We start from the raw sequence: 23,072 nt of genomic DNA, 5'->3' as shown, positions 1-23,072 counted from the left end.
CTACTACCCACGTGTGCACCAAAAACAGTGATTCTCTGATAACAGCAATGCAATCAGTGCACACTATTAAGTGGCAAAGAAAATTCCAGCATTCACATATACTCACAGTGCCCTCCATAATGATTGGGACAAAGACCCATCATTTATTTATTTGCTTCTGTACTCCACAATTTGAGATGTTTAATAGAAAAGAAATCACATCAGATTAATGTGCACATTGTCAGATTTTATTAAAGGCCATTTTTATACATTTTGGTTTCACCATGCAGAAATTACAGCTGCGTTTATACATAGTCCCCCCCATTTCAGGGCACCATAATGTTTGGGACACATGGCTTCACAGGTGTTTGTAATTGCTCAGGTGTGTTTAAATGCCCCCTTAATGCAGGTACAAGAGTGCTCACAGCACTTAATCTTTCCTCCGGTCTTTCAATCACATTTGGAAACTTTAATTGCTGTTTATCAACATGAGGACCAAAGTTGTGCCAATGAAAGTCAAAGAAGCCATATGAGACTGAGAAATAGGAATAAAACTGTTAAAGACCAGCCAACCTTAGGCTTACCAAAAGCAACTGTTTGGAACATCATTAAGAAGAAATGGAGTACTGGTGAGCTTACTAATCGCAAAGGGACTGGCAGGCCAAGGAAGACCTCCACAGCTGATGACAGAAGAATTCTCTCTAAAATAAAGAAAAATGCTCAAACACCTGTCCGGCAGATCAGAAACACTCTTCAGGAGTCACGTGTGGATTTGTCAATGACCACTGTCTTCAGAAAATGTAATGAACAGAAATACAGAGGCTACACTGCAAGATGCAAACCATTGGTTAGCCGCAAAAATAGGATAGCCAGGTTACAATTTGCCAAGAAGTACTTAGAAGAGCAACCACAGTTCTGGAAAAAAGGTCTTGTGGACAGATGAGACAAAGATTAACTTATATCAGGCAAGAGCAAAGTATGAAGGAACTGCCCAAGATCCAAAGCATACCACAGATGACGACAGATGGCACAATGGGCTAAGTGATCGGCTGGCAACCGGAAGGTAGCCGGTTCGAATCCCGCTTGGAGTGCATACTGTCGTTGTGTCCTTGGGCAAGACACTTCACCCACCTTTGCCTGTGTGTGAATGTGTGTAAATGTGTGTGAGTGATTGGTGGTGGTCGGAGGGGCCGTAGGCACAGATTGGCAGCCACGCTTCCGTCAGTCTGCCCCAGGGCAGCTGTGGCTACAGAAGTAGCTTACCACCACCGAGTGTGACTGAGGAGTGAATGAATAATGCGATGTAAAGCGCCTTGAGTATTAGAAAGGCGCTATATAAATCCCATCCATTATTATTATTATTATCACCACCTCATCTGTGAAACACGGTGGTGGGGGTGTTATGGCCTGGGCATGCATGGCTGTTGAAGGTACTGGCTCACTTATCATCATTGATGATACAACTGCTGATGGTAGTAGTATAATGAATTCTGAAGTGCATGGACACATCCTATCTGCTCAAGTTCAAACAAATGCCTCAAAACGAATTGGCCGACAGTTCATTCTACAGCAAGACAACAATCCCAAACATACTGCTAAAGCAACAAAGGATTTATCCAAAGCTAAAAAATGGTCAATTCTTGAGTGGCCAAGTCAATCACCCAATCTGAACCCAATTGAGCATGCCTTTTATATGCTGCAGAGAAAACTGAAGGGGACATGCCCCCAAAAACTGAAGGGGACTAGCAGATGACACAAAGCTGGGTGGCAGTGTGACTGTGAGGAGGATGCTATGAGAATGCAGGGTGACTTGGACAGGTTGGGTGAGTGGGCAGATGCAGTTTAATGTGGATAAATGTGAGGTTATCCACTTTGGTAGCAAAAACAGGAAGGAAGATTACTATCTAAATTGTGTCAAATTTGGAAAAGGGAATGTACAACAGGATCTGGGGGTCCTTGTTCATCAGTCTATGAAAGTAAGCATACAGGTACAGCAGGCAGTGAAGAAAGCGAATTGCATGTTGGCCTTCATAACAAGGAGTTGAGTATAGGAGCAAAGAGGTCCTTCTGCAGTTGTACAGGGCCCTAGTGAGACCACACCTGGAGTATTGTGTGCAGTTTTGGTCTCCAAATTTGAGGAAGGACATTCTTGCTATTGAAGGTTCACAAGGTTAATTCCAATAAAATCCCAAAAAACCATCCAGGGTACCATGACTTTCTGAAAAATATTTATTAAAAGCAAGCACTTTCTCAATGACGGATGTAAACTCAAAGTGATTTCTGTTTCCCTTTCTGAATAAGGCAGTTAGATATCACCTTATATGTCATTATATGTTATCTATAAGAACTAAGGAAATATACTTCCATTCTCTAAATAACCAAAGATACATGGAGATCAAGGATGACAAACAGCACCATCTGTACAAAATTTGACAATGCGTTGACCCCATGAAGGCCAGAAAGCTTAGCACTAGTCCTCACCAGAATGCTTCATTGCCATTTTCACCTCAAACGTAACCCCCCCCCCCAACCCTAATAATCGTTCTCTACTTTTCCCAAACTTCACTTTCTATGTCAGTAAAAGATTGCAGGAAAAGAGCCCGTTGTATCCTTAAATTCTTCAATAGCCAAGCTAATATCTGGACCAACATCTCAAGTTCACGTGTCTCCGGTTGGGACAAATCTTTCCATACAATTTTCACATACAACTCATATTCTTCATGCAGTTTAACACACACAATTCATCATAATAACACAACATTTCAAATTCCAAATATTAAAGCTGCATTAAACATAAAAAATGTTTGCAGTCAATTCCCAACCAAGTTGAAAACTTAATTGCTAAACCCAACATGATTGTTTAAAAAAAAATAAATGCAGCTTTAAAGAGTGAAAAATATGAAGCCTAACTAATCAATTGACTATGAACATCAATACGATTTTCTATTTCAAAATTAGAGAATGCAAACATGATGTCCCTGAAACCACTGCCTGCCATTTTCTCATGGCTCAATTTAACTATATTGCAGGGAGCAAATTTGACACAGGATTTATTAACCATCTATTCTTTTGAATTCAACAAAATATATAATAAAAATGTATAGATTTATTGCCTACTTTGCATCATGAAATTCCAATGTGCAGCCTGGGTGGGTAGTATAAAATAAAGAATTTCAGCTGCAATCTTTCTTTCCGTGAATTCTGTTAGGACTATCATGGGAAGGTGTTGGCTTATTCAAGGTGAAGCCACTTACTAGCCTTTAATCCAAACCTTAACAACCAGGCACGACTCTCCCTTTTCAGCACAGCAGCATATTGCAATTGTCCATCAGATTGACAACAAATTGTTTTGTATGTTTTCTAAGCCGCTAGCCTCTTTCTGGATAGGTCTTAGAAAAGCTCCTTTGTTTATATGTATGCACTATTGTAAACGTAACTGCGAGATTAATGATTTTAAATGCCAACAGGTTAGCTTTACTGACCTGTTACTGCAGAAAGCCAGGACAGACACAAGGATTACAACCAAAATAGAGCACACAAGTATTTAAGGAGCAAATATATATATTTTTTTAAAGTACCCACCTAGGGAAATGATCAAATGGACATGAATAACATTAGTGTTAGAGAAATGGTATCTTACCTGGCAGTGGAATTGGCATGCCGGGTAATGGCACACGAAATGGCGGCACCATCACTGGAGGAAAGGCTTGGATTGCTGCAGTTGGTTGAGGCACGGAATGCGGTACAGGCGGGAGCATAGCCTGTTGCATGGATTGAGGTACAGACTGCTGTGTCGCACTGGTAGTCACGGCTACAGAGACTTGCGACGTTGGGGTAGCCACTGAGGAAGCAGGTGGAGGCTGATCAGGAGCTGCAGATACCAGTGGAAAAGTAAAGCTGGCGCCGTCACTCGACATACTCCTCATACTTTTTCCAAACCCTTTTAATGCTGAATATGTTGGTGTGCTTAATCGCATGTGATCTGTACCATTGCAAATGAAACAAAAGAAGCTATTTGAATAACATGTCACACTAAATGGATTATGAATGCCTAAACTTCTATTATACAAGCAAAGTATTTTCTAAGAACTGCAATCATCTTAGAACATACGATTTCCATAGATATGGGCTTTCAGATTTCATTTCATAAAACCACTAAGATTGTGCTACAGTGACCACGGCACGAATACTCTGTTTCTGGAATGTATCTGAATGCAGTATCAATCAAGGTGGCTGGTTTTAGCTGAAATGTTTACTTCTTTCAGTAAATTACTAATACCTGATCATTCAATGGAAAGCTCAAAGCTAGTGAGTGGCTCTGAAGCTATTAAACTATTAAGAATTTAACGTTCAGATCTGAGAGTTAAAAGATTTCTGCAAGCCAACAAAATTGAGAGAAGTTTAGTTTAGAGAGAAAGCACGAGAACAGGCCCTTTGGCCCACCAAGTCTATGCTGACCATCGATCACCTGCTCACACTCGGTCCACATTATCTCTCTTTATCATCTACACTAGGGGAAATTTTGCATAGACCAATTAACCTACAAACCCATCTTTGAGATGCAAGAGAAAACCAGAGCACCTGGAGGAAACCCACAGTCAAGGGCTAATGTGAAAACTTCACACAGACAGCACCCAAAGTCAGGATTGAATCCGGGTCTCTGGTGCTGTGAAGCAGCAGATTTATCAGCTGCACCACTGTGCCCCCTTTGCATCAACAATATTGTTGTAATAACAATAGCAGCTACCATAATATTGGGCAATAACAATAGCAGCTACCACCCTAAACCATCGCTCAACACACCACTGGCATATTGTGGCTGCAGTGCATACCACCTGCAAAAATACTAGTCGGGTTACATGCCCAGATAACAATGATTGCATTTTCTGTACCTGCAACACCTACAACCAAGGCCATGGCCAGCAGGTCTTTAGCAATGGTGCCTGCAGGTTCTCTATATTCACACACCATTATTTCTTGGGAATACATTGCCGCTCCTTGACTGTCACTGGTTTTAAATGCTAAAACTCTTCATCCAACAGTATCATAAGAGGTCAAAGAACAGAGCTGCTGACTGTCACGTCCTGAAAGGCAATTGGGGACAGGTACTAAAGATTTCTCAGTGCCGACACAGAGTCATGGAGTCGCACAACACGCAATATCCATGCTATTCCTATGCCCAAGTACAGCAATCGCATTTGCCAGCATTTAGATAATCCTTCAATGATTTGCCTATTTAAGTGCCTGTTTAAATATAATAACTTTATTTGATTCACCTCTCTGGGCACAAAAGCTTCACCTCAAATTCTCTTTGAAATTGTTTGCTCTCATCTTAAACCTACATTTTCTTATTTTTGATAGCCCTTCACCCTTCAGACTCGTTCGTTCCAGGGAAAACAAGCCCAGCCCACCCAATTGCTCTCCACAACTGAAGTCTTCCAATCCAGGCAATATCCTGTCAATGTCCTCTACTCTCTCTTTAGCACAACATCCTTCCTACAGTGTGCCAACCAAATCCACACATAATACTACATGTGTCATCTAGCCAATGTTTAGCCGGCTGGTTACACCAATATTTTGCATGCTGATCCATCTGATCTTAAAAGTGAAAAAAAACAATACAGAGCCAGATCAGGCCAGCTACAATTTCAATGAATGGTTTTGTTTAGTTAAACATGGACATAGGCCCGTCGCTCCACGCCGAGCATTGATCACCCCTTCACATATGTTCTATGTTAAGTCACTTCAACATCCACTTCCAACACATTCGAGTCAATTTTATAAAGGCCAATTAATCTACAAACCCACGAGTCTTTGGGGTGGGTGAGGAAACCAGAGCACCAGGAGGAAACAAATACAATCACAAGGAGAACGTGCAAACTCCACACAGACATTATCCAAGGGCAAGGTCATCAACCCGGGTCTCTGATGCAGCAGCTCCTATAGCTGTGCTACAGATTCGATGAAGTGTGTGGCCTATACTCTGATATTCTTACGTGGTTTATAGAATTAAGCTATACATCTCACACATTAATTTCCACTTTATAATTACACGATACACAAATTTCAAACATATAATTCTGAAAATCTGGAAAAAAATTCATCTTCTAAAAAAAAATGTATGGCACAATTATCATACAAAGTAAATCGGCGGGGATCATGTTCATAATTTTTTTAAAATATTTTTACATTAGCACAATCAATTACAGTTTCTGGAAACCAGGTGACTTGCATGAAGTCTAATAGGAAGGTTTCATATTTAATCGAGATAAATTAGTCCATGCCTCCCAGTGATGTTGGTGGGTTTGTAAAATTGGTCCTAATGTTATTTGGCTAGCAATGTGTGATGAAAGAAAGATATTTTTTTATTTATGTCCACATTAACAATAATTAAAATTTAAACGTATTACTTGCTGAAATAATGATGGATGATGCAATCTAAAAACCAAGAAATAGATCCACAATAGGAGGACTGATCAAAATAAACTAGTCCTTCACTACTGCACATATATCATGACAATTCACATTACTAGCAATACAGAAAAAATGTCAGTTTAAACTGCACCCAGTTTATAATGATGCTGACATTCTTTCCTTCCAACTATCAAATGGTGCATTATTCGATGGTTGTTTTACGTACAATTGGTCATTACACCTGGAAATTGTTCTTGGTGGAACCTTTGGTATACTACTGATATATAAAAATATCCTATAACTGTACTATTCCTACACATGCAATAACCTCACAGCCTTTGTCTCATAACTTATTTCAACATTTAAAATGTATGCTTCCTTTGAAGATCGGTTTAATGTAAAGAAATATGTCTATCTGCTCTTCTGGTTAACTAGTGTCAATATGAATTTCTAGGTTCACATTCAGCATGAAAAATGCTGTCTACAGTTCTGCAATATTAACACTAGAGGGAGGACGTGAACACATTATTTCAGATTTACAAAACTTACAAAAGCATAGCCATCTTGCTTTAAAAATGACACTGAATCTTGGCTTTTCAATGTGCAACACCATTGATCAATCAATAGTTGTCCTACACCAGCACACATCAACTGCTAAGATCAATGGAGTCAACAATGAAAGTTCCACTCATTTCATTTATTCTTCGTGCTTTACGGAGAATAAGTTAGATGAAAAAAATTGTTTGCATTTATAAAACATCTCGCACAACCCCTCAATGATCCAACAGCTGTGAAATGCTAGCAACATGGTTAACTATAATATGTGGCAGTTTTTCTTTTCATGAAATTCAGTATCATTGTCAAGATCAGGATTTCTTGTCCTTCCCGAATTGCCCCAGGATCAGTGCCAATGTGGTGGTCGCCTCAGTGGCAGGGTCAAATTCTAACATTAGGTGCTGATTGTCTGGGGTGCACACCTTAAGCGGGTACTCCGTTTTCCTTAAAAAAGGACACCAAGTGCAAGAGTAATTCAGCGGGTCAGGCAGCATCTCAGGAGGCAATGTTTTGGGTCGTGATTCTCCTTCAGGCCGACTGCAGTGAGTGGGGGGGGGGGGTGAATGCAGGCAAGGGGAATTTTGATTGGCAGATGGTTGGACAAAGTCCAGAGATAAAAAGACAGAAGATTTACTAAGGATAGAAGAGGCTTGAATTGTAATCCAGAAGTAGGAATATAGGTGGAAGGGGACGGGACGGGACGGGGGGGGGTGGAAGCAAAAGGGAGAAACGGGTGCACATTTAGGTGGGGTAAGCTTTGTTGTGTTGTAAGCTAGCCAAGCGGATTATGATGCTGTTCTTCCAGTTAGCGTGACCTCCTGAAGCACAGGACAGAAAGCTTTACTTTCCTAAATTGGAGGGTTTGATGAAAATTAAAGGATTCACACAATAGGTACTGAGAACAGAAATGGGAGGAAACCCTTCAGCAAAATAGTGAATGTAGGGGATGTCTTACAAGAGAAATTGGGAGTAACAAGGAGCTACAAAATATTATTGGCAGATTAAGATTAAGGGAAATTCAAGGAATTCCACACAATGGAACCTGTCATTGGGGCAGAACAAACATGGGGAAATATCTAGGACACGTCTGAAAGGAACTGCAATAGTCGAGAGAGATTTTGCTAGATATTGATTAGACAATCCAAAATGATATGGGTATCATGGATAAGTCTGTGGAGTCTGTCAGGAATTTTTCATTACTACATATTTACATTTTTCATCTGTATTCACCAAGCAGAAAGACATTGCAGTTGGAAAGCTGAGGAAAGACTAGTTAGACCGATTTTTTCTTTCTTGAAGAGACCGAGGGGGTATCTGGTAGTAGACAAAATTATGAAAAGTGCAGATTGGACAGATATTAAGAAACTTTTCCCAGTGGCTGGGGTGTCCAAAACTAGAGGACATAACTTTAGGGTAAGACATGAGGTTTAAAGAGGATCAGGGAAAGGAATATATTTTATCTAGAGTGTGCTTGTAATGCAGGTCATACTGTCTGAATGGGTGGTGAAGACAGGTACTTACACCACATTTAAAAAACTATTTACACACCAAACGAAAGGCGGCAATAGACTACGTGCAGGTAAGTGGGCATAGAAAAAGGGGGTTCTTATGTACGTAATAGCTAGTTTGTGTTGTATAACATTAGAGTTGTGATTCATGAGATCAACACAATGCAGAAAACATTAAGCATTCCTCATTTTTTCCTTTCACATTTAAGATTTCCCTTTGTAATCAAATATTAATTTCCCCCAAATAATATTCCAAACTGCTAATGAATATAAAGTGATTATTCTTCCTGGAATAAGCACCAATGAAACTGCAAAAGTTGACCATGCCCCTTATGCAGACGGTCAAATCCCAAGAACCAATAAATTTAATATATGCAATTCATTTGGTGAACCAAAACAAGCGTTCATGACTTCTGCATTACTTACCCTGACCTGCTGCCGACACCGTTGCAACTGATGTGAGAACACTGGAAGAGGCTGGTACCGTAGACTGAACAGATGATGTGGGCATTGAGACAGATGGGGCTGCCGTACTACCAATAGGTGTTGATGTTGTAGTAATCACTTGTGAGGCCATGACTGGTGTCAGTTCTGATTGTTGAATTATCTTTACCCCCTCTGGCTTTGACCAGGCAGATTCTCGTGTCCGAGCATTGTAATAGTATACCTAAGCAAGAAAGAAAACCTCTTCAATGCTAAATGCAAACAGGATAAACCAATGTATAATATATATACAGCAATCATAAAAGGACATTTTTCCCACAAATGAATTTGGGATTAATTATTATCAAGCAGGCTCGATTGGTGTTCCGACGTGGCAGTCCTGTCCAACTCCTGCTCTCCACACCTCGAACATCTGGCGGTGAAGTGCCGTCCCTTCTACCTCCCGAGAGAATTCACCTCCGTTATCCTGACCGCGGTCTACATCCCACCCCAGGCAGACGTCCATCTGGCACTGGAGGAGCTGCAGGCCGTGGTCAACAAACACCAGACGTCTTACCCCGAGGCATTTACCACCATTGCTGGGGACTTCAATAAGGCGAACCTCAAGAAATCACTCCCCAACTTCCACCAACATGTCTCCTGCTGCACCAGAGGACCTAACACCCTCGACCACTGCTACACCACCATCAAGAATGCCTATCGTTCTATCCCTCGCCCTCACTTCGGTAAATCCGACCATACCGCGGTGCTGCTTCTTCCTGCCTACAAGCAGCAATTAAAGAGCGCACCCCCAGAAGTGAGGACAGCACTGAGCTGGTCGGGGGGGGCAGAAGAACAACTCCAGGACTGTTTGGAGTCTGTAGACTGGGCAATGTTCAAGGACTCGGCAACGGACTTGAACGAATATGCCACAGTCGTTACAGACTTCATAAAGAAATGTGTGGAGGACTGCATCCCTACAAAAACCTTCCGAGTGTTTCCCAATCAGAAACCTTGGATGAACTTTGAGATCCGCACTCTCCTGAAGTCCAGACACAGGGCATTCACCTCCGATGATACAGTGGCCTACATGAAGACCAGATACGACCTTGGTAAGGCCATCAAAAAGGCCAAAAGGGACCTGCTCCAAACTGGAGGACGAGACAGATGTTCGGCAGCTGTGGCAGGGTCTGAATGCAATCACCTCCTACAAGGCAAAACCAGGAGGCAGCTCGAATGCCGGTGTAACATCACTCCCTGACGAGCTCAATGCGTTTTACGCACGCTTTGACAGGGAGAATACTGATGTGCCTTCCCGATCCCCCATTCGCTGCGATGGCATTTCAGTCTCAGTCACAGAGGCCGATGTCAGGAAATCCTTCAGAGGGGTGAACCCCCGAAAAGCACCTGGTCCAGATGGTATACCCGGCCGTGTTCTAAAAACCTGTGCGGACCAACTGGCGGGAGTTTTAACGGACATTTTCAACCTCTCACTTCTGAGGTCTGAGGTCCCCACCTGCTTTAAAAGGGCATCAATTATACCGGTGCCCAAGAAGAGTAAGGTGACATGCCTCAATGACTATCGACCAGTGGCACTAACGCCGGTGGTGATGAAGTGCTTTGAGAGGTTGATCATGGAGCAAATCAACTCCTACATCGACAAAAACCTGGACCCACTGCAGTTCGCGTACCGCCACAACAGATCAACGGTGGATGCGATCTCGCTGGCCCTCCACTCCGCACTGGAGCACTTGGACAACAAAAACTCATATGTCAGGCTGTTATTCATTGATTACAGCTCGGCATTTAACACAATCATCCCCTCCAAACTGGTTACCAAACTCGCAGAACTGGGTCTCTGCGCATCCCTCTGCAACTGGATCCTCGACTTCCTCGTCCACAGACCACAGTCTGTTCGTATTGGTGGAAATGTGTCAGCCTCAATAACAATCAGCACGGGAGCACCTCAAGGCTGCGTGCTCAGCCCCCTGCTGTACTCACTCTATACCCATGACTGCGTAGCGAACCACAGTGCGAACTCCATCATCAAGTTCGCTGACGACACCACTATTGTGGGGCGTATCACTGATGGGGATGAGTCAGAGTACAGAAGAGAGATCGAGCAACTGTCCATATGGTGCCAGCGCAATAACCTGGCCCTCAACACCAGCAAAACCAAGGAACTGATTGTGGACTTTGGAAGGAGTAGGAGGGGGACCCACAGCCCCATTTATATCAACGGGTCGATGGTTGAAAGGGTCAAGAGCTTCAAATTCCTGGGCGTGCACATCTCTGAAGATCTTTCCTGGTCCGAGAACACTAATGCAATCATCAAAAAAGCACATCAGCGCCTCTACTTCCTGAGAAGATTACGGAGAGTCGGATTGTCAAGGAAGACTCTCTAACTTCTACAGGTGCACAGTCGAGAGCATGCTGACCGGTTGCATCGTGGCTTGGTTCGGCAATTTGAGCGCCCTGGAAAGGAAAAGACTACAAAAAGTAGTAAACACTGCCCAGTCCATCATCGGCTCTGACCTTCCTTCCATCGAGGGGATCTATCGCAGTCGCTGCCTCAAAAAAGCTGGCAGTATCATGAAAGACCCACACCATCCTGGCCACACACTCATCTCCCTGCTACCTTCAGGTAGAAGGTACAGGAGCCTGAAGACTGCAACAACCAGGTTCAGGAATAGTTACTTCCCCTCAGCCATCAGGCTATTAAACCTGGCTCGGACAAAACTCTGATTATTACCAACCACTTTCTGTTATTTGCACTATCAGTTTATTTATTCATGTGTGTATATATTTATATCATGGTATATGGACACATTTATCTGTTTTGTAGTAAATGCCTACTATTTTCTGTGTGCTTAAGCAAAGCAAGAATTTCATTGTCCTATACAGGGACACATGACAATAAACTAACTTGAACTTGAACTTTCTGCTTTCCGCAGAGGACATTCCCTTTGCAACTCCATGGTCAACTTGTCCCTTCCCACCCAAACCACCCCCTCCCCAAGTACTTTCCCCTGCAACCACAGAAAATGCAACACCTGTCCCTTTACCTCCATCTTCGACTCCATCCAAAGACCCCAACAGTCTTTTCAGGTGAGGCAGACGTTCACTTGCATCTCCTCCAACCTCATCTACTGTATCCGCTGGTTAGGTAATCGTTTTGCTGAACACCTCCGCTGAGTCTGCCTTAACCTACCCGATCTCCCAGTTGCTCAGCACTTTAACTCCCCCTCCCATTCCCAAACTGAACTTTCTGTGCTGGGCCTCCTCCTTTGTCAGAGTGAGGCCTAGCGCAAATTGGAGGAACAGCACCTCATATTTCGCTTGGGTAGCTTACACCCCAGCGGTACGAACATGGACTTCTTTAACTTCAAATAGCCCTTGCTTTCCCTCTCTCCATTCCAAGTTCTCCTACCAGTCTTACTTGTCTCCGACTACATTCTATCTCTGTCCCGCCCACTCACGATATCGACCCGAAACGTCACCCATTCCTTCTCTCCAGAGATGTTGCCTATCCCACTGAGTTACTCCAGCATTTTGGTTGAACTTTGATTTAAACCAGCATCTGCAGTTCTTTACTATGCATATTAAATTCATCCTTTATGGAAGTAATTATATCTAATGGCCAGAATTATCCCTGAGCTTACCTTTCCTTCTAGAGTTTTGTTTTCCACCCAGATTTCTTCATTGTTTGGCAACCCAGGAGTTGTAGGAGCGGACACTGGGGGCATCCCTGGTGGAAACATCATTCCTGGTGGTGGGGGCATGCTGGCCATGGGAGGAGGTATGAAAGGTGGTCTCTGGAATTAGAAAAAATGACATTAGAGCAGAGGCGGGGTAAGTTCTGCAATTATCTGCTTAAGGGCCTGTCCCACGGTGAATGCCGGCATCATTGTCTGACATATCAGGGCACTGAAAAATTTGCGTCGCGACTTTTTTCAACTGTCACAACATTTATTTGTTAGTTCAAAATCTTTTGGCGACACTGATATGACGCTGCCAGTTGCCGAAAAAAATCGCCAAGTGGGACAGGCCCTTAAGTGTATCACTAACGATGCCGTCAGTCTCAGCAAACCAAAGTGTCTATGAAATAATTTATATCCCTGGTGACATGCCAACATAAAGTGCCCTTATGAACATGGAATGTAATGGGTAGATGCTTGGGCTGCAGAGAATATTAGTACCAAACAGAGAAGCCGAACAAATATAAAGAGAGTAGCAATATACGCAGACTTTACATTTCCTTCCCAACATCAGGAATAAACCTAATTTGAGGAAGGACATTCATGCTATTGAGAGAGTGCAGCATAGGTTCACAAGGTTAATTCCCAGGATGATACGACTGAATGGTACGACTGGGCTTGTATTCACTGGAGTTTAGAATGATGAGAGGGGACCTCATAGAAACATATAAAATTATTAAGGGATTGGACACGCTAGATGCAGGAAACATGTTCCCGATGTCAGGGGAGTCCAGAACCAGGGGCCATTTGGAACTGAGATGAGGAAAAACTTTTTCACACAGTTGCGAATTTGTGGAATTCTCTGCCTCAGAAGACAGAGGAGGCCGATTCACTGGATGAATTTAAAAGAGTTAGATAGAGCTCTTAGGAATAGTGGAATCAAGGGGTATGGGGAGAAGGCAGGAAAGGGGTACTGATTGGGGATGATCAGCCATGATCACATTGAATAGAAGGACTGAATAGCTTACTCCTTCACCTATTGTCTATGTATCTATGTAAAAGAGGTGAAACAAGATCCCAACCGTAGTTTGGCACAGAAGTGAACTGTTAACCCACTTGGGAAGAGAACTGAAAAACAAACTATCTTATAATATACTGTGGTATATTTTAAAAATCCATTGAAGTTCTACTGGAAAAAGGAAATATTAAAATATATCGCCAAATCACTACATCTATCAATCAAAAAACACCTTAAAGAAATCAAAAAAGTTTGCATACGAGATGAATGGGTTGGAAACAAGTCAACTCCTTGCAAACACTGGACAAACTATGTCCCTTTACACAATCACTGTATCAATACACATGAACTCTGGAAGACATCACTGCAAACCATTTGGGCCGGGCCATTTATTTAGTTGAATGTCATTTACTCACTCTTTTGGTTGGCATTTACTATACCATACCATAAACCAAGTAGAAAAATATAATTAAGTAGTGTAAATGCGCCTGTGAAGCAAAATACCAGTTACTGGCCTTCTGCAGGCTATGACTGGGTTGTGTTCCCGAGAACTGTTCATGAATCCCACAGGTGGCACAGTTGCTGCCTTATAGTGCCAGAAAGCTGGGTTTGATTCTAACTACGTGTGCTGTCTGTCCGGTGTTTGTATGTTCTCCCTGTAACCGCAGTGGTTTTCTCCAGATGCTCTAGTTTCCTCCCACAGGTTTGTAGGTTAATTAGCCTCTGGAAATGGTCAATTGTCCCTAGTGTGCAGGATAATGCTAGTGTACAGGGTGATCACTAGTCAGCGCAGACTCGGTGGGCTGATGGCCCGCTTCCACACTATATCGCTAAAGTACATGGCAGAAATGTAGTTGCAAACTGAGCTCTCACATGGCGGAAGGTGCCTGCAGCCCCATAACAGTCAATAATTCCATTCCACCAGCTTACCAAACACTTACTCATATGCATGGGATGTACACAAGTTGAGCGGTTGCAAGCTGGGAAAGATCCATTATCAAATCACCAATGCAGACGAGGACATTTAACTTCGATATCTTTTGTGCCTTATTGGATTTACTCAGGAACTTGCTGCACTTCAAGTTATAACAGCCCCATAACCAAGGTTTTAGCTAACAGCTTGCTTGGTTTACTCAGATTGTGTGAGGAAACATTGTTTACCCAAGATAATTTCAGCTGTCGTTGACATTTGGTGTCCAACATTTAAGTGTTGCAAATCTTATTCAAAAGATATTTCAGCAACTGTCACAATGGGCCATTGCTTTCTCCAAGCTCTACAAAAACTTTGATTTGTTATTGAATCACATGCAACTGTATCATTATAAATAGTTATAATTGAACTATCAAATAGTGACATTGTGATTAATTAGCTTCCTTTACTTTTACTGTGAAAACTACTTTGTTTACAATATCTTGGTCATATGGTTGCATGAAATATGTTAAGTTAGGAGTCAAAATGTGAGTAAACATATTCACAGAAACCAATGTGTTGGAAGGAACTGCAGATGCTGGTTTAAACCAAAGATGGACACAAAAAGCTGGAGTAGCTCAGCGGGTCAGACAGCATCTCTGGAGAAAAGGAAAAGGCGACATTTCGGTCGAGACCCTTCTTCAGACAGATGGATGGGAAATAAACTGATTGAAAGTGGGGAGGACAAGGGGTGCGTCAGGAGTTGGTGATAAGTGTACTTGGGTAAGGAGAGATTGATGAGAAGGCGAGTCAGGTGGAGATGAGAAGGGTGGAATTAGTAACTGATGCCAAAGATGATAAGTGGAGATGACACGAGTGGAAATGGTGGAATCTAATATGAAACCAAGGTGGGGAGTGATATATAGAACTAGAGGGAGAAATGGTGGGGAGAAGGAAACAGAAAGGGGTGGGGGGGGGGGGGGGGGAAGGATAATGGGGGATCTGGGGTAGGGAAGGATGGCTGATGAGTAGATGAGTTCAGGAGGGGAAAGGAACCTGGAAACAGGGGCAGGGGGAGTGGAAAAGAACGTGTGAGCGGGGATAAGGAAGGGAAGGAGGAGAAGAACTAACGTGACGTCTCGTGACGTCAGGGGCGTCACGAGATTTCCAAGAGAATTTAAGGGCTGGTTGGTGGTTGAGCACATATCTTTGAAATGTCAAGTATTCATGTCATATTTTCCATTGGTCGATTTATGTTACCTGTCTGGTATAAAGAAATATGGAACAAAGCCAGATATATGGTCTGTGCTAAATAAAGTCAATCTCTGAGTTCTGTGCACAGTAAGTAACTTGCACAATTGTCATTCGTGCTCACATTGCCTGGAGATTAATGTTTCATCTTGAAAAGAAAATGATATTCCTTATTTGCAGAAATGAGTGTACAAATCATCAGTTTTGCTCTCGGGTAACTCAGCACAGGAACAGCTCTCTGATCATTCTCATTAAACTACAACCGAGCAAGCGGATGATTTAACTCCATTTAATTTTCTGGAAACCTTTAGTGGCATATTTGTTTGAATAATTCTAAGTCACTCAATGGCTTGTGGCATCATGAAGATATATTTTTTTAAAAAACTTAAAAAATACATAAGCTGAAAGACTGAAACTAAAACAATATAAAAAAATAAAAAAATCAGGATATACTTGGCAGATGAGCAGCATTTTGAAAAAACACATCTCAGGTCAACTACCTTTCATGACAACAACAAAAAAAGATAAAGATAAAAATAAGATTCAATTGCACTGAATGGAGGAATGAGGGGGCAAGGCCAGAAGAAACCAAATGGATTGTTTCTGAAAAAGTGGAGACCAGTAAAGTTTTAATAGAGTTTAGGGGTGCATGCTAAAAGAGGGTGGTGAAGGCTCATAAATAACAAAAAGGTTTTGGGGGAACGATTAAGCATGACTTGAAAGATCAAATGTCCAAGTAAAATATGACAAAATGAAAAGATAAGTGAGCCACCGAACACAAAGAAAAGAAAATGCTTCTGGCTTCTGATTACTCCTACCTTTCGTACCTACCTGTAAATGTGGTGGAGCCATGGGTGGTGGCATTCCTCCTGGCGGAGGTGGAATCGGTGGCATATTGGGATCAAATGGAGGCCGTCCAAACGGAGGACGTGGTGGTGGTCCTCTCATCATGGCAAATGGCGGAGGTGGTGGACGCACGTGAAGAGGTGGTGGTCCCCGCAACATTGCATTCGTTGGAGGAGCAGGACCACGAAATCGTAACGCTTGCTGATGTGCCATTCTATCAGAAGAAATAAAGTATGAATAGATGTACGACAACCAGTGTTAGTCTTTAAATTAACTATTTATTACTGACATTTTCTTATTATTTGTTCTTTTCTCCGCATCTCTTCCATACTCATCGGCCAACCTCCATTAGCTGGATGTATTAAATGGTTTAGTCATTTCTATGTCTCAGTTGTGATAATTGTCCTCTGATCTATTTTTTATTCAATGATCACATCATCCAGTGGACAGATCATGGATAATAACATCTTTGATATTTTACATGAAAGCCAGCAGTAACATCTCGCATAACTAACCGAGTAGAATTGATCATAACTGGAATCTTGGAACTATGTAGCGAACATCATCAATTCTTGAGTGTATAAAACCCTTTCAGCACATACATCCACTCAAGATGACATTCATAATTAGGCTCTGTCTTGCAAGCATTACTGCTCCAAATCACATAGAAACAAGGAACTGCAGATGCGGGTTTATACCAAAGATATACACATAATGTTAGAGCAACACAGCAGGTCAGGCAGCATCTCTGCAGAAAAGGAATAGGTGACTTTTGGGGTTGGGACCCTTCTGCAGACTGAAAGTAGTGGGTGGGAGGTGACAAAAGATGGAAACAAATAAGGGCCAGCAATTGTGGCTTGGTTATTTGTTGCTAGCCCCGATTTGTCCTGGTCTTTTTTTGCCTCGAGCTCTTCCCCCTCACCCCCTACTTTCAGTCTGAAGAAGTGTCCAGACGCAAAACGTCACCTATCCTTTCTCTCCAGAGATGCTGCCTGACCCGCTGAGTTACTCCAGCACTTTGTGCCATATCTGTGCTCCAGGCCACATAATGCAGGAGAACAAGCGAGAAAAAGAGTTCCAAAGCACAAGCTACCACTGCATCACAATGCATGAAACAAGTTAATTGAAGCAGGATCTGAGCATGTCTGTGCAAATTTATGCAAAACTATACACTCACCCCAGCCAAATTTCAGATATAACAGACATTTGAATATTTTTGAAGGCACTATCAGCTCTAGGCATTCAAGGACTTAATATACAGGCTTGCTAAATTTTATAAAGGCAGCAGCAACTCTCTGGTATTACAGCCAATCACTGGGAGCTTCTATACTAACTGTTGGCAAAATATTTGACCAGGAGAGATCATGATCAGATCAAAACTCTGCTTGGATCTGCAACTAATTGACACAAAGTTTCAATACACATGCAGAGAAACATTTTCAAGTTAGTATAGCACTATTAAAAATAATTTTCACCAAAGTGGATTTGGTCTTGCTGAAACAATAAAAGACAATACAAGTCCATCACCGATTTTCCAGCAACTGGTGGTCAGGCACTTGTTTTAATCCGCTCAGAATACAAAAATGCACTTGAAATCCTCCCCCCCACTCCCAGAATGTGGCGCTTAGGCCGGGTGAGGCGGCCGATCCTGACCTCATTGGGACTTCCACGGCTAATGTAAGAGTTGAATCTGCCCCATGTAGCAAGGACTCTGGCCCGGCCACTGTGTTCCCATGGCAAACTTCTGAGCCCGACCTTGTGGGCCTAAATCTCACCCCCCCCCCCCCCCCCCCCCCGCAAGGCAATGACCTTGGTTGATCCGGCAAAACGGATATTATTGCAAAGCTCTGCAATCAAGGGTACCAGTAAGTCGTTGGCGGACCAAAAATGTCCTAAATTCAGGTACCAAATCTTCTCAGAATCAGACCAATTTACTTTAAGTGGATTTTACTTTTAATTTATTTCCGGATGTCTTTGATGGGTATACAGCAGCACCACCGATCAAATGTCATTCAATTCAATGACATCAAGGTTCAACTATTCTGTTTCTCTCTGCATAGATGCATTCTGACCTTGAATATTACAAAAAAATTCAGTTTTTATTTCCTTTGTTTTTGGTTAGTTTGAAATTACAGTGTGTGAAGGCCAGACAAGGTAAAACCTATTGTGTAATTTGTCTTAAAGATAGTACTGAACCAGCTGAGTGACAGTCAAGTACCAATCATCCTTTCAAAAGTCCCATGTCATCGAATTCAACTTTGAGGCCTGCCATTTGAACTCAAGGCCTTTGCTTGCTCATCCTGCACCCTAACCACAAACTATTGATTCTGCTGTGTTTCAAGCCAAGAACACACCAGGTGTCTTTTGAGAAAAGACCCAGCAAATTGAAACTTGTAATGAGGGTGTAACCTTTGAACTTCAGATGAATGATTATTTTGATGACAAAAGGGTTCTATAAGCCACTGTGTTTTGTTATTCAGCACACGATCACGATTCTGACCTTGGACAATATCTCCAGAGGTCACTGGATGGTGATCAAGAACAGCAAAAAGTCTGATCCCCCTACAAAAATCACCCTGGGTCAAAGGTGTTGCTGCCATAGCCAAGATCAAATGACTTGCCACTGAAGAGTTATTGCCATCCGAAAGAGAATCAAGCCATTACTTCTCAACAATTCCATCTGACTGCGCCTGGCTCGGATGAAACCCACTGTGGCCACAGTGGTCAGCAAAGGACAGAAACAAAAGCGATGTTTAATTGGCTTAAATTGAACAACAACCATGAGACATATTTCAGGCCTGCATCCGCAGCATCACCGCTCTTACTGCTCAGCATGTTAATGGAGATGGCAGGTTAGTTTTTAGTTTAGGTTAGTTTAGTGTAGGTGCTTCAGATGGCAACATTTTCCCCATTGGAAATTCCCAGACTTCAAAACCACTAGCCTGTGTCAATTATCTGGGATTGACAGTCATGGATCTAATGCCTTCTGGTGATTATTACGGGAATTCTATTTCCCATGATGCGCATCTCTTTGTGGGCAAAGAGCACAAAGGCCCAACCAATCATTTCAAAAATCAAAATTAACTAACTGAACAAAAAAGTGTGTAACAACTTCCACACATAATGTGAGTCAACGGAAATATTGGTTTCAGCGTCGGATATTTTACAGCCTTCTCTTCTAACTGTCCCACGACAAAGACAACTGTAATCCATGCAGTCACAAGTATTCCATTGTAATTTCCAATTTAACAGTTTTGCTTTAATACTCACTTCATATGAGCTGGAAGGACAGAGTGCTCTGCACAATTATATTACGCACTGCCACTGAAGGGTAAAGTAAAAATTACTGGAACCAATCTCACAATTCTGGCAACATAGATCCAAAATAAATTATGGCAAGGTTCCACAAATAACAATGTGATAATGATTTGTTTATCGATTTTAGTAATGTTGATGGGGTTATAATTATCGAACTGGATTTTCGGGATAAACACTCTTATTCAAAATAGATCTTTCAAACTTATTTTAGATGCATTGTTTAAAACTTTCCTCTGGAAAACTGCTATTATGATATGACTTTCTCAGTACTGCAAAGGAGTGTTAATCTGGTTGCTGGATAAAGAACCTGCATTTATTAGATAAAATGTCCAAGAACATTTTACAACCAAATAGTGCCTTTACAAGCAGTGTCACTAGGAAACATGACAGCCAATTTTCCAACTAAAAGATCCCAGAAACACCAACAGAATCGATGACTTCCATGAAAGCCAACACCTCCACCAATGCGGCACTCACTTAGTGCTGCATAAATGCTTCAGCTATTGATCATATCAAGTTCTGAAGGGGACAGAACACATTATAAAATTAAAAGATCTATAAAAATACTCATGACAACTTTGATTACCCCGTGCGAAAATATACCATTCTGTATATTAACATATCAGAAACCACAGCCGCTACTTCAAATATAAATCAGTCCCACTGACATCAAGTCTGAGCAAGTGTCTCGACCTGAAACATCACCCATTCCTTCTCTCCAGAGATGCTGCCTGACCCATCCAGCATTTTGTGTCTACTACTGACATCAAGGTGAGTTGATGGTGGCATAGAGGTTTACTATAGGACATGCTCACAGAAGGCTTGAATATTAATCCAGTGATGTGTGTTGAAAGCCCACCGCAGCAACTTTGAGTTTAAATTCAATTAACTAAATGCAATTAGCTGAAATCCAACTTTGAACTGCAAGATTATAGGTAAATCACATTGAGTTCACTCAAGTCCTTAAGGGATGGAATTTGACCCTCTGTATCTAGACTAGCTGACATGCAAACCAAGATAACAGCAACAGTTCTTATTTGTCCTGGCTGAACAGTCGGTGCTAAACATAGTCAGTAACGCCTCAGTTAAAAAAAACGACAATTCACGTGGCCTCATAATTTTAATGCTGTTCTAGAAACAGCGCAGCCCAAGCCCTGTTGTCTGGAGGCATATTTAGTGTCATTATCGTTTCTTTCTCCAGTGCTATGATCAAGTCACATCTCAAGTCTTAAGAGCCTTACGAACAGATCTGAAAAGAATCTCACTGGAACACAAAGGAAAATAATTGCTAATCTCTATGACTATTTTCATTGGACATATTGAAGGCAGACTTCGAGATATCCACAATGAAATGTCAATTATTTAAAAATATCCTAGCTGGAGTACATTATTCATTGACACTGTTTGCTTCACTATTTCCTCGTATCTCAAATCATTTGAAATATCCATCCGCACTGGTCAAGCTCAGTCTTGTTCAATGGATGCTTCTTCCCTCTAAACGTTGCTTCGTAACTCGATGCATTGCTCATTGTAAGGCAGATGTTCTTCAACCGATACGTTATTATCACAGATAATATAAGAGACTGCATGACACCCTATGAAATAAAACAGGGGAATTAACTGGACTTTACCATAAAATTATAATTAAAACAAACAACCAAGTAATTTTTCATATGTTTTTTTGGAATTCAGTATAGCATCATTGGTCGATAGGCAGGCTCCAAGAAGGATATAAATCAGAATCCATGCTTTTAGAAAGAAAATGATAAGAAAAGCAGCTTAAAGCAACAAAGAAAGACAAGAGATGGAATCTGTGTGAAAGAATTGGCCCTAAACGCTTCCTTAAATGAGAGCTGAAGATGTGCTATGTGATTAATTAACCGAGGCAATCGCATGTTGCTCACTCATTAAATGGATACACAAACTAATGGAGATAACCCAGTCATATGATGCAAAATATTTCCAAACTTCTTTTACCAAGAAAGATTTTCCTGCTATATCACATATAGATTTACTCATTTGCAGCTCAAACTGTTTCTTCACCTTTTCATCTTTGAAGTTACAGCACTTCAACACCTTACCAAGATGTTTTACTAAATATGATGGAAGGCAGCAGGCGAACGCGGAATTGCCAAACAGGATTTTTTATTTTTAAAATCATCCCTCGCCCAAAGTGCTCAAATATTTTTCCAACCAAAATGACACTGAAAATCTGTTCATTGTTCTAATTAATTATTTTGTGAACACAATGTTTTACCAAAACTCTAATGTTATTGTTTAACCTTGCTTTTTGGTAACTTGAAACAACATCTAGAGATATACAAAATTCACACCATCTTGCTTACAATGTGTATTTCTTTTACTCATCCAGAACAACTTAGCTTGAACAAAAAAAAACAAGGATCTCCACTCTATCATTATCCAATTGCCACCAAAGGACATTCGCCATTCTGTAACATCAAATAAAATGTAACTAATTATAATAATGGCCATCTCTTCAGTAACGTCTCTAAAGGGTTTTTATCCTGATAGCCACATACCCACATTAAAACTACAACTATTGCTATGTGATTAATCTCGCACCTGTGAGATCAAAATATACAGAAAGACAGGAATAAGAACGGATATGTAGTATTCGAATCAAATAGCCAGGTTGATGGGCAGGTTTCAGTAAGGTTATGTATCAGGATCCATGTTTTTAGAAAGAAAATGAGAAGAAAAGCAGCGTAAAGCAACAAAGAACGACACAAGATGGAATCTGTGTATATTAAGTGACCCGAAACTTTTTTTTGAATAAGAGTTGGATATGTGCGATGTGATTAATTAACCGTGGCAGTAACATGCCTCGGACTCTACTCGTGTGAAGTTACTCGTCATGCCCTCGTTGCAAAGTTAGTAGAGTTCCCCCATGGTTTGTTTGTTTCCTTTCAGGAGGATTTGAACGTGTATTCAGATCAGAGGGAAGAGGTGAGCCGTGCCTCCTGCCGGGGTTGGGGTGCGCCTGATGTGCGGTTAGTGTGCAGGTGTCGGCCCAAGGCCCGGCCCGGCCGGATCGCTATCTAGGGGAAAGAAGGGGGGAGGGATAGGTTTGTAACCGATGGCGTTATTTATACCTCAAGATCCCAAGCCTATTCATATCCACGTACCGGGCC

The 23,072-nt window shown here is 41.7% G+C and overlaps 1 protein-coding gene across 5 annotated transcripts in view; it reads right to left on the bottom strand.

Moving 5' to 3' along the window:
• The window catches only part of tcerg1 (transcription elongation regulator 1), a 74,865-nt gene that overhangs the window by 51,651 nt on the left and 142 nt on the right, over positions 1-23,072 (bottom strand). For 3 of the 5 annotated variants that reach the window (XM_033029985.1, XM_033029987.1, XM_033029989.1), the window contains exons 1-5: positions 23,034-23,072; positions 16,588-16,816; positions 12,542-12,694; positions 8,886-9,123; positions 3,620-3,964 (exon numbers count right to left, since the gene is read on the bottom strand). The exon at positions 23,034-23,072 is cut by the window's right edge and continues 142 nt beyond it. In XM_033029985.1, the coding sequence (XP_032885876.1) occupies positions 3,620-3,964; positions 8,886-9,123; positions 12,542-12,694; positions 16,588-16,816; positions 23,034-23,072 (1,004 nt within the window). The remainder of the gene's footprint in view (positions 1-3,619; positions 3,965-8,885; positions 9,124-12,541; positions 12,695-16,587; positions 16,817-23,033) is intronic. The other 2 variants (XM_033029986.1, XM_033029988.1) reach the window with 2 other exon arrangements.

The sequence above is a fragment of the Amblyraja radiata genome, chromosome 11, assembly GCF_010909765.2.
Source record: "Amblyraja radiata isolate CabotCenter1 chromosome 11, sAmbRad1.1.pri, whole genome shotgun sequence".
Classification (NCBI taxonomy): domain Eukaryota; kingdom Metazoa; phylum Chordata; class Chondrichthyes; order Rajiformes; family Rajidae; genus Amblyraja; species Amblyraja radiata.
Note: the sequence above shows the minus strand (reverse complement) of the source record. Positions and strands in the feature narration are given on the sequence as shown.